This window comes from Mycteria americana, chromosome 3 (assembly GCF_035582795.1).
Source record: "Mycteria americana isolate JAX WOST 10 ecotype Jacksonville Zoo and Gardens chromosome 3, USCA_MyAme_1.0, whole genome shotgun sequence".
NCBI classification, from domain to species: domain Eukaryota; kingdom Metazoa; phylum Chordata; class Aves; order Ciconiiformes; family Ciconiidae; genus Mycteria; species Mycteria americana.
The window spans coordinates 72,324,450-72,338,827 of NC_134367.1; the positions used below are offsets into that span (position 1 = coordinate 72,324,450).

The 14,378-nt window shown below is 39.0% G+C and overlaps 1 protein-coding gene across 1 annotated transcript in view; it reads right to left on the minus strand.

Moving 5' to 3' along the window:
• Nucleotides 1-14,378, minus strand: part of ESR1 (estrogen receptor 1) — a 112,851-nt gene that overhangs the window by 77,386 nt on the left and 21,087 nt on the right. Inside the window, 1 exon segment of the mRNA XM_075498970.1 lies at nucleotides 5,345-5,535. Coding sequence (XP_075355085.1) covers nucleotides 5,345-5,535 — 191 coding nt within the window.

The following is a 14,378-nucleotide window of genomic DNA, read 5'->3' on the forward strand; positions in this document are numbered from 1 at the left end:
TTGACTCTTGCCTTTCAATAACACCCAAGTTTCTGAAACAAAATCACCATCAATTAGACTGCTGATATTAAAAATGCACATTAGGGGACAAAGATTAGAGCATGTGTTTAACTCAAGGGGATCTAGAGAAAAAATACTAAAAACACAAAAATAAATCAGAAGTTTCAGAAGAACCTGGCTGGCCACAGGCTGTTAGAGCAGTCCCAGTGATGGCTAAACCCTGATGGACTTTCCAAATACATATTTTCTAGCCTTCGAACTTCCAACAGTCACCTGTCTCTCAAACTGGAACCGTGTGTTTTCCACCCTGAGACTAGATACCGGTCTGCAGCCCCCTGTTTATTGGCTGTGATTACCTCTGCTAATCTCACTTAGGTTCATGTTTTGTAGTTTTGCTCTTTCTGCTGACAACTCATAGAATTAGTGTACAAGCAGTCTTATTAGGGAGTTTCTGTCTTCTTGGCTGCAGGATCTGTGCAGCATTTGCAGCTGTTATCAAACAGATTACAAAAATACCATGAAAACAGAAGACAATAATGGAAAGTTAAAGGGAAGAAACCTCCCAAACTGACAATATTGCAATTGATGCACTGCAGCATTACCTAAACACTCACTTATTAGGCATGTTTTACCAGTGAAATTCTCTCCAACTCAGACGAAAATATATATTTTGTATATATTACAAAATATGGAATGTATATATTACCACCACCCCTAGCATTAAAGTTTGAACTACATACTTTCAAAGCACAGCTCTATCGCTGTGAAGTTAAAACAATTGATAACACTCAAAGTCTACTGCCAAAACTCTCCTACTTGATGGTCAGAAGGCATAACTGTTAAATAAAATCCATGTTCAAGCCACACAACTAAAATACTTCCCAGCTTCAAGAATTCCTGCACTTCAGAGACCACTGTATCTCTGTGATCAAGACATTAATGGCAGGCCTCTGGAATCCTTCAGCACAGCTATTCATCCATTCTCAGATGCCAGCTTGTTCTTGCTGGACTGGTACTGCCTCCCATCATGCAGTAATTCTTAACTGAATATTTGTGAAATATCTGAGATTTTTGTCTGAGTATACGGCTGTGAGAAAAGGCAGAGAAGGTGCACCTGAAAAACATCAGAAGGGCATATGAAGGAGGCAGGGAAACAGAATTGAGGATTTCAAAAATACAACTGGGGATTTCTAAAATACTTCAGCAATTCTGAGATCAAGATACTGTTCAGTGTAAGTAGTTACCCCTCATTTGTTCTGAATCCCGTGTGCTCCCACTGGGGGTTCTCAGCCCCACATACATAGGCATTTGTTGGATGCTTGTCAGAGATGGTAAGAGTAATTCCTTCCTGTCCCATACCCTTTGTTGGCTATCCAAAAAACAAGAGAATTAGAAGGAGGGAGAAAGAATGTGTGAGTCACAAGGGGATTTTTAATTTGTAAATGGCATTTGTAAGGCTGATGTTGAAATACTTCATCCAGTTCTGAAATCCAAATTTTAAAGAGGCTATTATGGGTGTGGGGGGATCAGAAAAGGTGCAAAGACAAAGGACTCAGAAGATAGAAAGATATACAGCAGGAGATTGAAACATTTCAGTTCATTGAAGATATCAAGGTGATTTGATTGTAACAAGTTGTAAGAACTTCCCACAGGAGAGAGATACTACATACTGAGTCTGGTTCGTGGATGTGATGTAAAAGCCAAAGTAATTCAAATTAGAAAGGTAATTTTTTAGCAGATGGGAGGACAGATCATTAGAATAAGCAATCATCGTAAGAAAGCTCTTGAGCCCACAGGTAAAGGCTGGGCATCTTCTAAAAGATTTACCTCCATCAAGTTACCAGGCCTTGTACACGGATAGCATATAAATTTTATATTGAGAGAAGACCAGACTTAATGATCTAGTGGCCCTTCTTTGTCTTAAAATCCATAAATATTTTAGTAGAGAAGTACAGTGTGCTGTGATGCGACTGCTTGTTATGCTTCTGGATTCAAGTCAGTTGACCAAGTACACTCCTGAAGGCTACAATATGCTGGGCGAAGAGTAAAGCACCCTTCTATCACCAAGCAACACAGTGTTCTTGGTGTCATATGATTTTTCTCTTCCATGAAACATTACACACTAATATCAGTCTGCACAGAGTTTTCTCAAAACAAGGTCCCAAATCACTTTTGGGACACAAACTAACAAAACAGACTGACACGGGCAGTTTCAGGAGGCAGCTGAGATTTGCCACCAACAATCTGTTGTTTAAACAAAATTGAGCAGTTGCACATATTGAGAGACAGTTACTAATTTGGGTTGCCTTTTAAGCTTTAACTATTTGACAGCAAAGAAAAACAACTTAGCAAAATTCACAAAATATTTCCAGAACCATTCCAGCTCCCCTGGATAAAAATGAAGCTATCCATCTTCACCTCGGGTAAGGTCCAATGCAAATGTGAGTTTTCGCAAGATTTAAGTATATACTTATGCAAGTAAGCATAGATACCGCAGACATCCCTGAGAATAACAGATACACAGGGAAGAAATGGATTACCCTATGCAGCTTGTTCATTGTTCATGTCTGTACTCACTTTTTCCTGTGGTTCTCCTAAGAACCATATAGAATGTTTGACCAGAGTCTATTAAGAACATCAAACTTCACTATGGCAATTCTCCTATGAAATCTCTGATGAGAAGTATAAAAATGACCAATCATCTCTTCATCTATATATGTATTGAGAAATACAGGACAGCAAAGCATGAAAGTAGCATGGTTATCTTGCATTTAAAGAAACACATACTGTAAACAGCAACAAAAACCTTCACTGAAAGCATTCTGTGTTACTTTTGTTTATACAAACAAGTCCTGTGTACCTCAATACAGTTTAACCATATGACTCCCAGGAAATTTTTGTCCTTTTTTTAGGAATGAGTATCATATATACAATGCAGATATAATATTTAGTCCACATATTCTTCTACACATACACCTACACATTAGTAGAATTCATTCATACATATCCAGTCACAACCTATTTGAAGTTATTACCATCTGCACGGTAAATTGAATGTTTTCTCTTGTATTCTTAATCTAAAAATTACTGTCATTTTCAAAAATTGGACACACATCCAACGAGAACATGCAAATGCTGAGGTAGAGATCTCTTCCAGATCCAGTAGGAAATTCAAAAAATCGCTTATTTCATCAAGACTGGGTACACCTATGACTTTAAACGTCCTTTAGAGGACTTTTCATACCATCTGTGATCAAGTGATCACAATTCCCTCATAAGCACTCATATTCTTGAATTACTTTCTTTATATTAGTGGATGTCATTTTTTACGATAGCTGTTAACCACAAAAGAGGTGGATCAAGTGGAGAAAGTACAGAGGAGTTTAACAAACGGGATCAGAAGTCTAGAAAGCATGTTCTACTGAAAGAAGTGGGTTTGTTTAGTCTAAAACAGAGAAGACTGAGGAAAGATATGATAACAGTCTTCAACTATGTAAAAGGTTGTTGCAGTAAGCCTTCTTCATGCCCACAAGGGATAGGGCAAGAAGCAATGGGCTTAAATTAGAGCAAACGTGACTTAAAGATCAAGAAAGGCATTTTACGGGACACTGGAAACATTTTTAAAGCTTACCTACTTAAAAATTATGTTAAGTATATAAATGTAGCAAAAACTAAATCTGCTAATTAGCATGTACTGTAGCACAAATAGAGGACAGATACATTGTGGAGGACCACAACATTTGTCCACATGGAAACTAGAGCAAAACCACCCAAGTGCTGACATAGAACGTGGAACTCAATGAAACAGTCAGATTCATTTCTTCTTCCGTAACAGCCAAAAGCTGAAGATCTGTGCTGTACAATTACTTGATAACTAACTCTTACTTTTGCTTAAGAATATTTCAATTTTCACTTTGTTGCTGACTTAGCTCAGTTTGAGTACAAGGACAGAATTTAAAAGTTCTAAGAATAATTCTGATTTGGTCAGGGGAACTCAAAATGAAAAATAACGAAGGGAGCTGTTCTCCCTACATCACAAGTTTAAGTAAATCGTTCTGATGTTAAGAGAAAAGCATTTCACCCTTTCTGCCTCCAGTGTTGCTTATTATTAACCTCTGGCTGTAACCACTCTCTTTTCTAAAAATCATTTCGATGAGTCTGGAAAAGCAGAAATACAAGTAACTATTAACTAATCACTGACATTCAAATCATTTCATCAATGTCACGCACAGCCAATCTTTCACTTTTTTCTTTAAGGAGGGGAAAATTCTGAGCTGAATGCTGGAAGTCTTATTTAACTCACCTCAGTGAGTTATGATGACTACCATGCAACAAAACAGGCAATAATCACACCTTGTGATATGAGGTAAAAACTGTTCCTCACTATGTTTACTTCAAAAAAGGAGCAACAGGAATTTTTGTGCCTATATATCACCTGCAGATTTAAAAAACTATAGAAACCTAACTAAAGCATAGCGCTTTACTAGTTTTCTGTTTGGAAAGGAAGAAATCTGTTTTATTTTCTTCTCCAATATGAGACATATACTGAACAGTACCCGTATTTTCAGTAGAATCATACTTATTTCTCACTCAGTTTAGGAGATGTTAAACTAAGCAAAAAAGTATCCATTCTACAGAGTGACAGGCATTTAAATCCAGAATTACCTCAGTCACAGTAATTAACACTGTTTCTGTTAGGTGCCCTTTACTCCACTGGACACCTTGCACAGTGTACTTTTAGCCATGACAAGACTGAGCTAAACCATTCTGTGTATAGTTCAAAGCTGCTTTGCTGACAGATACAAATGCTATTCCATCAAGGAAACATTCCATTTCAATATTGGTTCTCAAAAGACATCTTACATCTTCAAGGAGTTGAGATTTGGATTGAAACATCTTGCTGATGGAGCACTAAATTAAGATTAATAAATCAATCAACATGAATTAACCTTCATCTGACAGGGAATTCTCAAAAACAAATGGTTTTGGATGACAACGTAATCACAGAAAAGAGATTTACATAGCCTGAAAGAGTGGTCATCTTGATCCAATACAGATTTTTAAATCAGATTTCTCACTGCCTCCATGGTCAGATATACCTAAACCAAGGAGAACATAGAGAAGCTTTTCTTTCCCTCATTAATCTTGGACTAAATAACAACATATTATATACATGCTAGAAGCATTCACCAAATACAGAGCTAAAAAGATATGGGAGAGCACAGCAGCTGCTAATGAAAACCCAATAAATGTCCTTGCCCTGGGCTCAGGCTGCAATCTCAAGTAGCTTCACAGTTCCCTCAAGAATAAAGAGTAAAGGTGATTCACTTGAACAGTTTATTACCTTGAATACTCCTTTTGAAAAAAGCTTTGCAGCCCTCACAAGACCAGACCCCATAATGGTAGCCTGAAGCGTAGTCGTTGCAGACAGCACAGTACCGGGTCTCCTTGGTGGACTCCATGGAAAGGCTCCCTTTCTCGTTGGTACTGGACATCCTCTCCCGGATGCTGTGGCGCCTGTTATCAGAGCTTGGCCTGTTAATAGCAAAAAACAAGCATAATTATTTCAGCGAGGTTAAGTCGCATCCACTCCTGCAGATTGTAAGAAAGAAGAGCAGATCTAGTTTTGAAACAACAGACGGACAAAAAAATAGTCTTTTATCACCCTCTGTCCTGTTCTAGTTAGAAAGGTGTAGAACCAGTAAGATACAAGGGAATTTCTCACAAATCAATCTGATGTTATTAGGCATTGTACCTTGAAAAATTAAAAAGCTATTTGATAATTAATCAGTTTTTCTCAAGACATTACAAAGGAAAACAAAAAAATCAGCATTTTTTTTGTGTACTTGCTGCTGCCCAAAGTGTTCAGCATGACTGCAGTATCAGTAGGTAGTTTGAGAATCTGAGGCAAAAATCACTTAATGTTTGCATCTGAATTTGCAAGTCACTTAAATTATTAACCAGGCTGTTTTCAAGTACTATTGCCCAATTAGAGATGTAAACTTTCCTTACATTGTCAAAGATATAATACTGCATAAAACAGTCCCTATTCTCATTACAACATCACTTTCATAAAAATTAAGAAGCCGTTTTAGCACAAGAAAAGTCAGAAGGTATTAAAAATTGTTGCTGATGAATTTTTGTTCTAGTAACGTACATGTTACTAGGCATGTACTAGACATACTAGACATGACATGACCCACATGTACAGTATGCTGCTGAATGAAAACCAAACAAGTCTACAGTGTAAATGGCAATAAATTCACATCTAGTGAATCTGGTAAGAGGTTATTATGGGTAGCTGCTGCAGGCATGGTAAACAACATTCAAAAAGATGAGAGGATGTGAAATTACCAAGGGAACCAGCAATGAACTCTGGGATTGCTCCTGGAAGGCAAACAGCTCTTGCAAAACATGCTTTCCAGTAAGAGACTGTGCTACAAATTGTCCAGGAGACAAATACAATTGGGTGTGACAGCATCAGACAAGCTAAAGCATGAAGAATCCTACTGTTTACAGTAATTATCCACTTACCATGCATATTTTAATGGCTGGTTAGTAAACAGGTGGCTCTTGCCTCCCCAGAGTCCCAACATTTTCTCAAACAAACATAACGTCGTTTTGAGCCTAGGAGACGGGGGGCTCTCTCAGATTTCCACATTTCTTCCTAATTTTGCCTTATGCCCTTCTTCAGCACAGCAAAACTTCCTTTGTTTTGATGAACCCAGGCATCTGGCACCAACAGCACCCTTCTGCTCCTAACCAATATTCCCCAGCAGCTTTCTGATTACTCTATGTATGCTCAACTATCCTCTTTCATCTAGCCAAAGTTCCCTGACATCTCCTGCTGCAGTCCGTCTCAATGCCCAAAAGCTTCCTACCAGCCAAAGCCACCTGGACGCTCTCACACGTGCTGCCAGCCATCCTCTTGAGACTTTTTATAAATAATTTCTGTCCCCGAATACAATGTATTTTCATTGAACAGCTTTGAATGAATATCAGTTATTAGAGAAACGTGAGGCTTCACCATGTTAGATAGCAGAAACTGTTACTGGCATCATTCAGGAAAACTGCATTTTTTAAACCCAAAGTTCTTTACCAAGCCTTATATACCAGCTAATTTTGAACACTTATTTAAATCATTTTTGTTTCCTTGGGACTTGTGCAAGACAGAAGAAACTGCAAATGGTGAAGTGCTGACATGGCACAACTCTGGTTTTTTAGTGAGACGGGAAAACTGCAGAATGTCACAATTCTAACATGAGTTTAACGAAGTAGGCAGGGAAAAAAACACCCTTTCATATTTCAGATGTTAAAACGTGAAAAGGTGAAAACAGTATCATTAATAAATCATTATGGATACAACACATACATGGTTCATGTAACTACCTTTTCCAACCCACCAAATCTAGGTAGTTTTTTTATTCCTCTCCAGGTCCTGAATCTTCCTTTGAATTTGCTTTATCTCAGTGCCTCATTTAATTTTCTTTTTTTTCTACTGAACACTGATCAAAGCTGCTGTTTCTTATCTTCTCCACCCCCTTCTCTCCTGGCTGCAGCTAGATCACCTAATCCACTCTCTCAGTATAACTTTAAATTAACTACAATGTGGCTTTTCTAAAAAATATACTTTTAGGTGTATATAACTACAAGAATGTTTTAAAGTAAATCAGCAAGCAAGCAAATAACTGTCAATATAATTTTAACAGCAATAGACTAGTCTGTTAGGTGTACATGACCACCTGATAGATACTCATAATTTTTTTTCAAAACTGCTATAAATATGGGTGTTATACAAGACAAGGTTCACAAAATTATTTTCATACCAATAAGAAGTAAAAATAAATTACAGTTTATAAAATATTACCTTTTAAAAAAGGCACATTAAGAACAATAAAAGGAAGACATGTCAGGTTCCAAAACAATTACATATTTTTGCAGGTGTGTAGTAATTTTCCAGCACCACACATAGACACACACACAAACTTCCTAAAGCAATCCAAGTTTCCTAGCTGGATACAAAAGAAAACACTTCAAATAATAGGTAAAACCAAAACAGAGTAAAGAAATACCAAAAAGTATCAGTCATCATTCAGTCCAGATAAGTTAAATTTTCATCTTTTGAGAATATTTATCTTCACTCAGATCAAGACTAGGCTCACAAATACATTTTTATTAAAATTATATTTAAGAATAATAAAAACTGACTGAAAAATAGCCTGAAGCAACAAAAACCCCCGCTTTTTCTATCCAGAAAAGATAAGAAATCTCATGAAAAATGTACGCTCTAAAGAAAAAAAGATGCATAAACACTAACAAGGGAGATGCCATAATGACAGACATATTTTGCCATGCTGCTTGCGGGCAGTCTGTCCCACAGGTTCTGTCCATCCTCAGGCACGGAACGAGGGCCGCTTTTTCAGAGGGAGGCAGCAGGCAGAAGCAATGAGACAGCCTCCTCCCTGTAAGCACACACGGGATCCGTGGCACAAGGGGTCGCAGGCAGACAGGGGAGTAATGCCACCGCTCACGCCTGCCCGTAATGCCCCTGCGTTTCATATTTGACTTAGACCTCCATTGCCTTCCTGCACACAAACGTGTTACATTGAAAGAGCACTACAAATCTGCTAACGCAGGCCTTCACAAAGCAAAATGAATCCAAAGGTGGCCTTGCTGGCTTCTCGCCCCCATCCCCCTCCCACAATCAGTGGCCGCTCGAGCACCACTTTGAGCAAGATTTTGCAAACCGGCCTTGCAGAATCATCGCATTCAGGCTCTTGGGAACCACAATGGCAAGCACTCTAAAATACTCCTAGCCCCATCCGCCCCAGAAACAGCATCCTGCCACCCCTTTCCATTTATACAATGGAAATGAAAGCTGGTAATAAATAAACTTCGGATTATCACAACTCTAGTACTTATTAGAGGAGATGAGGAGGAAACCTTTTTGGGAAAAGAGTGTCCCAGTAACACAGAGCTTGCTAAATCAAAATAACATCTCAAATTTCATCCAGAAATCAGCTGCTAGTTAGTGCACATCACAGACCACTGATGCTGTGTCCTGACAAAAAATAACAGCCTGCTCTTCATCCAGTTTTCGGTTAGGTTTCAAGGGTTAGCCTTCTGGAGAACATCGTGCAACAACCTAACCCAACTTTAATAACTTTGGCAAGATCATCGTTCCCAAAATACAATAGCAGAACCTTTTCAACAATTTCCTTTGTAATCTATGCAAGCAATAACAACAACAAAAAAAAGGCCAAAAGTTCTTGTCAACTATGTTTACCAAAAAGAAACACAAATCAAAAAGAAAGAAAACCCCAGATAAAGCCCTCCCTCCAAGGCCCCCACCAAAAGAGAACAGATTAGAAAGCAAAAAAACCTCAGGATTTACTGCTCGTTTCCAAATGTAGTAACACAGCAGACATAAAATGGAAAGTGTTTTGGAACGTACAGAGCAGGACAAACTTGTCTTCCATACTCACTTTCATGTTTTTCCACCTATGCCTGTTGAGTCTGTTCTTCAATAAATGTGTTAGCAAACATGACACCTCTGCTTTGAACATTCACTCATCACCTGCAACTCTGAATCAGCCAAGAGATCACTAACCCCACGTTGACTGTAAGGTAAAAAGAACGTGTATGTGAGGGAATTACAGTGTTGTAATGTAAACTCACTTTTTCTACATCACGGTAATCTGGCTGGCAGGCAGGATGAATTTAGGATAACCCACAGCACACAATCCACCCAACAGCATGGTAAGGCCCAATTTATTCACAACCCCAGTTTTATCTGAAGTAAAGAAATTTCATAGGTAGGAGGGCTTAAGGGAAAAGTTATTTAAGCAGTTAGAGACACCTTGAGAAATTCTAGTTTTCTGAATTTACTTTCATACAAGAAATGTTAATCTGCAGCTGCTAAATCTTTCTTACCAGAATGGATGGAAGTTCCCAGTGTAAAAAGCCTCAAAACCAATGGCCATTTCAAATGCAGTCAAGGTCTAGCATGAATGCTGTTCCACACATTGGACTTATTGTAACACCATTCTACTATTCAATATGAAATTAATTAACTTGCTGTTAGAATGTGAATTTCCATATGGGGCAAAATATTTATGAAAGATTATTTGAACAGAATTAAGTGCTTGAAAATACTTAAAAGATATCTCAAGGAGAAGTACTGCAATAGGAATGACTAAGTATAAAAGTAAACAGAAAATTATTAAGTGCATTAAGTGCCTCAAAACTGTCTTCTCAGAAAGTAGCTCTAATGAATCTGAAAAAAAATCATATGCCATCCAAATGAAAATGTTGGCTTAAAACTAATATCCCAAAATACCTAGGGTTGTAATTAAGCTAAATACAACTTGACGATGGAGAGAGAAAGTCTTACACGGAATTGTATGTCAAACAGACAGAATCACAGAGTATTTTAGGCTAGATGGGACCTCAGGAGGTGGCCCCATGCCGAGCCAGCATTGGCACAAGACAGGCACAGCAATGAGGGTGGGTTCCAACAACGGGATTGGAAGCCGGCATCGCTCCTTGGCTGATCTTCCACCAGTGATGAAGATCAGCTGGGGCTCACCTTGGGGCCCGCTTGCGAGTGATTCCCAATCCATGGCTCTGAGCACGTTTCGCTCACACAGCTAAACTCTCTTCCTCCGCAAAAGAGGATGGTTTCGTCTATGCTACCCAGGGAGAAGGACCCTTGCGTAGCTCCTGCCTGAACCATGCCCTGGGAGAGGATTACTCAGCCAGGCCAAACAGTGCCTCGGAGTGTGAAGCTATTAAGCAGTGAGAGCCATCGTGCTGCTGTTTGCACCCATGCCCTGGCCTTGTTTAGGCAACTAATATACATGCAGGCCTTTCTTGCCCCACTATCCTCAGTTTATTCCCTGATTGTCAGCAAGTTAATGTCTCTGGCTTCAGCATCAAAAATGAAAATAATAAGCATTTCCCTTAGACAATGATGATGTCCCTTCCAGCTCAATGCCTGCCTCCCTAAACGTGACATTTAAGTTCATCTACAATTTCTATATGTGAAAGTTTGACACTCCTGGGTGAAAATAAGCTGTAGGATGAGAAGGAGCTGCCTGTAATTCAGATCTCTATATGGACTGCATGGCCAGCCCCTTCTCTTCCTATCCCACAGCCTTGCACAGCTCCCTGTGCCTTCACAAGTCTTTCCACCGGGGGAAATACAGAGGGCAACCAGGAAGGCCACCAGAGCAGAGCTGCACAGCAGCTCCCTTGGCACCTGGGACAACAAGGCGGGAGGAGACCTTCATGCTGGAGAAATGGTCCTCTGGTCGCTTCATCTCATTCGTTTCATGGATTTGGCTCATACCTCCTCCTTCAGGGTGAGTGCAGGGACACCTAAACAGGACTACCTGTGTGTAGAAGACCCTAAGCTAGTGTAGTGAATGGATGAGGCGAAGAAATAATTAACATAAAGGAATGAAGAGAGACAATATGAACTACTTCAAAAATAACAGAAGATATATGTGAAGGCCAACCAAGAAAAAAAATGGCAAGGAAACCAACTGAAAACAGGACAAGCCTTAGTGCAGGAAAAAGGAAAAAAAGATAACTGACAGGATAGAAATTTAAGAAAAAAAATGGAAAGAAATGAAGTTATATGGAAGTTGAATAATAAAATAATCTTAAAATATTGATGGTATTTCAAAATGTATCCGAAAATGTATTTTACAGTCAGAAGATACTGGAATGTTTTCTTTAGAACTAGAATAAAATACTATTTTATTTGGTAACTAAAGTAAAATAACTTAGGAAAAATGGCTCAGTATTGACGAAGAAATGGTAGTGTTGAGGACAGGCTCTGCCAACATGAAAACAAAAGCATATCTTCTTAGGTCATCAAAACTTCTCATTCAACATGAAATTAAACATTTCCTTTGGCATTAGTTTTTTCACCTTCCTTCATCCTTAACTCTGGTTAATTTTAAAATGAGTGATTGAAACACTACATTTGTATATGCCAAAATTAGACCATGCCACGTGTGAAGAAAAATCTCCTCTAAAGCTATTTGCTAAAGTCAGTATAAATTTGCACATCCTTTCAGTCCCTCAAAACTTCATTTTTGACAAATTTAATTTTTTTCTCAAATCTGTCACTAATATTTGTAGACTGGATTAAAGTCTAGAGAGGTGTGTCTATGCACAGTCGCTGTGTGGTCCGTGGCATCTCCAGCCACATTTCCTGGATGTTCTGTTGACGGGAGGGGAAGGGAGCCCAGGCTCTTCGTTCACGTGCTTAATACCTGAATTTGGATGTTTTCACTATTTCCCTCTCCCATATTTCCACTCCCAGGATCAGTTTTCCACGGTTTATAAATGTGAGCTAAGCATTTGGCAGCTGATCCCCTTGACAACACAGAAGTTTGCCCAACTTTCTGAAAAATGTGGAAGCTTTCCTTGGGGATGGCAGGCGGGTGGCGGGTGGGTTTAAAAGAGGAAAGAGCTCAATCTATTTGTCAGTTCAACAAGTCTGAAATTTAAATTCATACAAAAAACCCCTTGGAATAAATACTGAGAAATTGGTTCTGTTTCATTCTGTTTCTCAGTGCTGTTGGAATCTAAACTACAACTCACTTACAGGGTCATTTTCATTAGTCTTAAGTGAAGAGTGGTGGTGTTGCTGTACCTCACGGAGCAGCCCAGAATTCAAACAGTTCTGAAACAATGGCAATTTTCTGTTTTTTTTTTTCTTACGCACAGAAGGTTAATAATTTCTTTCTGTACATAAGGTGAATGCAGAAGCACCCACACACATGCTTTATATGAATACATATTAAAAGATTAAGATTTTAAATATAACACATGGCTGAGCTGCACCTTGCAAATGCAACTGAAACCTTCATTTATCCCTCCTGTGCATATGTATGTTATCTTTAATTATATGACCATACTTTTCACAGGGCAACAGCTCATCAGTGCACAGAATAAAAAGAATTTATTAAATGAGCAGCTATGCTGTCTTTGGGGTTTTTTTTCCTGACTGGAAGTCAGGAAAAAACCTGACTGTTTAGTGTCTGGTGCCTTACTATCAGCACAATATACGAATTCAGCTATAACATCAGAATTAATTTCCTTCCAGTATTTCCATGCCACTATAGCATTTTCGTGGTTGACAGGTGCTAATGAATGTATTTTTCCAATACACTTGTGAGTTGAAAGTATAAAAAATGAGGCTGAGAGAGATTAAGGTCAAAAGTATATATGGAGTTATGTGCAACCCGTGTTTTTTAAGTACCCACCATTAAATAGCATTTTGAATGTTCAGAGCGCTACTTCCCTTGTCTGCAATTCCAAGGGTAAATGTTCAACACTTACTTAAATCAGACTGTAGGACTTCCATTCAGCACAAAGAAAATTACAACACAACACGAGACTACTTGTGAGGAGTTTGATGTAAATGATTTCTGAACTTCACAGAAGCATTTGTGGCAGAACTAGACAGAGAATTTAGTTTTTCAGGCCAGCAATCAGCTGCCTTCACATAATACTTCTTGAAATTTTTGCCTTATTCCTTTCTTTAGTTACCATCTTTGCAAGAAATGAGTAAAGAATTTAAAACAGTGACGTATTTCACTATATGAGCACGACAGGTTCCAGAGTTGATCCTTTACATATGTTGAAACAGCAGTCCACTTATGATTACTGTATAATTATGAAAATAATTATTGTAATAATAATCACAAAGGCACAAAGGGACCAAATAAGGTTTGCACAGGTCACCTTAATTTGGGCTTATTAAAAATACAAGTTTGCAAATAACTTTTTTCTGCATGTAGCTTCTCACCTTCTAAAGAGAACATCTAGAAAAACAAAAATATTATCCTTCTGCCTCATATTTATAGCCACAGACCGCAGGGCTGGGACCTGTTGGTACACCTCTCACTTGCCTTAACGCAGCAGGCGATGGCAGGAGATCACTCTCCTTCCTGAGCAGTGGAGGAAGGATGTTAGTGACACCTGCTAACAGCTGTAAATAGTGACACTACAAGTCCTTTATTCTACTCCAGTTTAGGAGAAGAAGTAAAAGCTAGTGAATACAGAGAGGCTGCTGCCACTGCCGTCAGCGGGAATGTCTGCTTTGTCCTCCCACAGCTGTTCTTTGTCAAGTGCTCTCGCTTGACCCACCCAGCTCCGCTTGTCCCGTTTTTACACTCACCTCCACCTTTGGGCTTTTCCTTCCAGTCTCAGTTCCCCTGTCCAGAAAGGACAAACTCCCCTCCTCCAGTGCCTGGACTGACTCTGCCCGGCTACTTCTTCCACGCCCAGACTCCCTGCAGGCACCTCATCCAAAGCTCTCCTTCTCCCTCCATCACTACTTATTTTCCTCATGTCCTGGG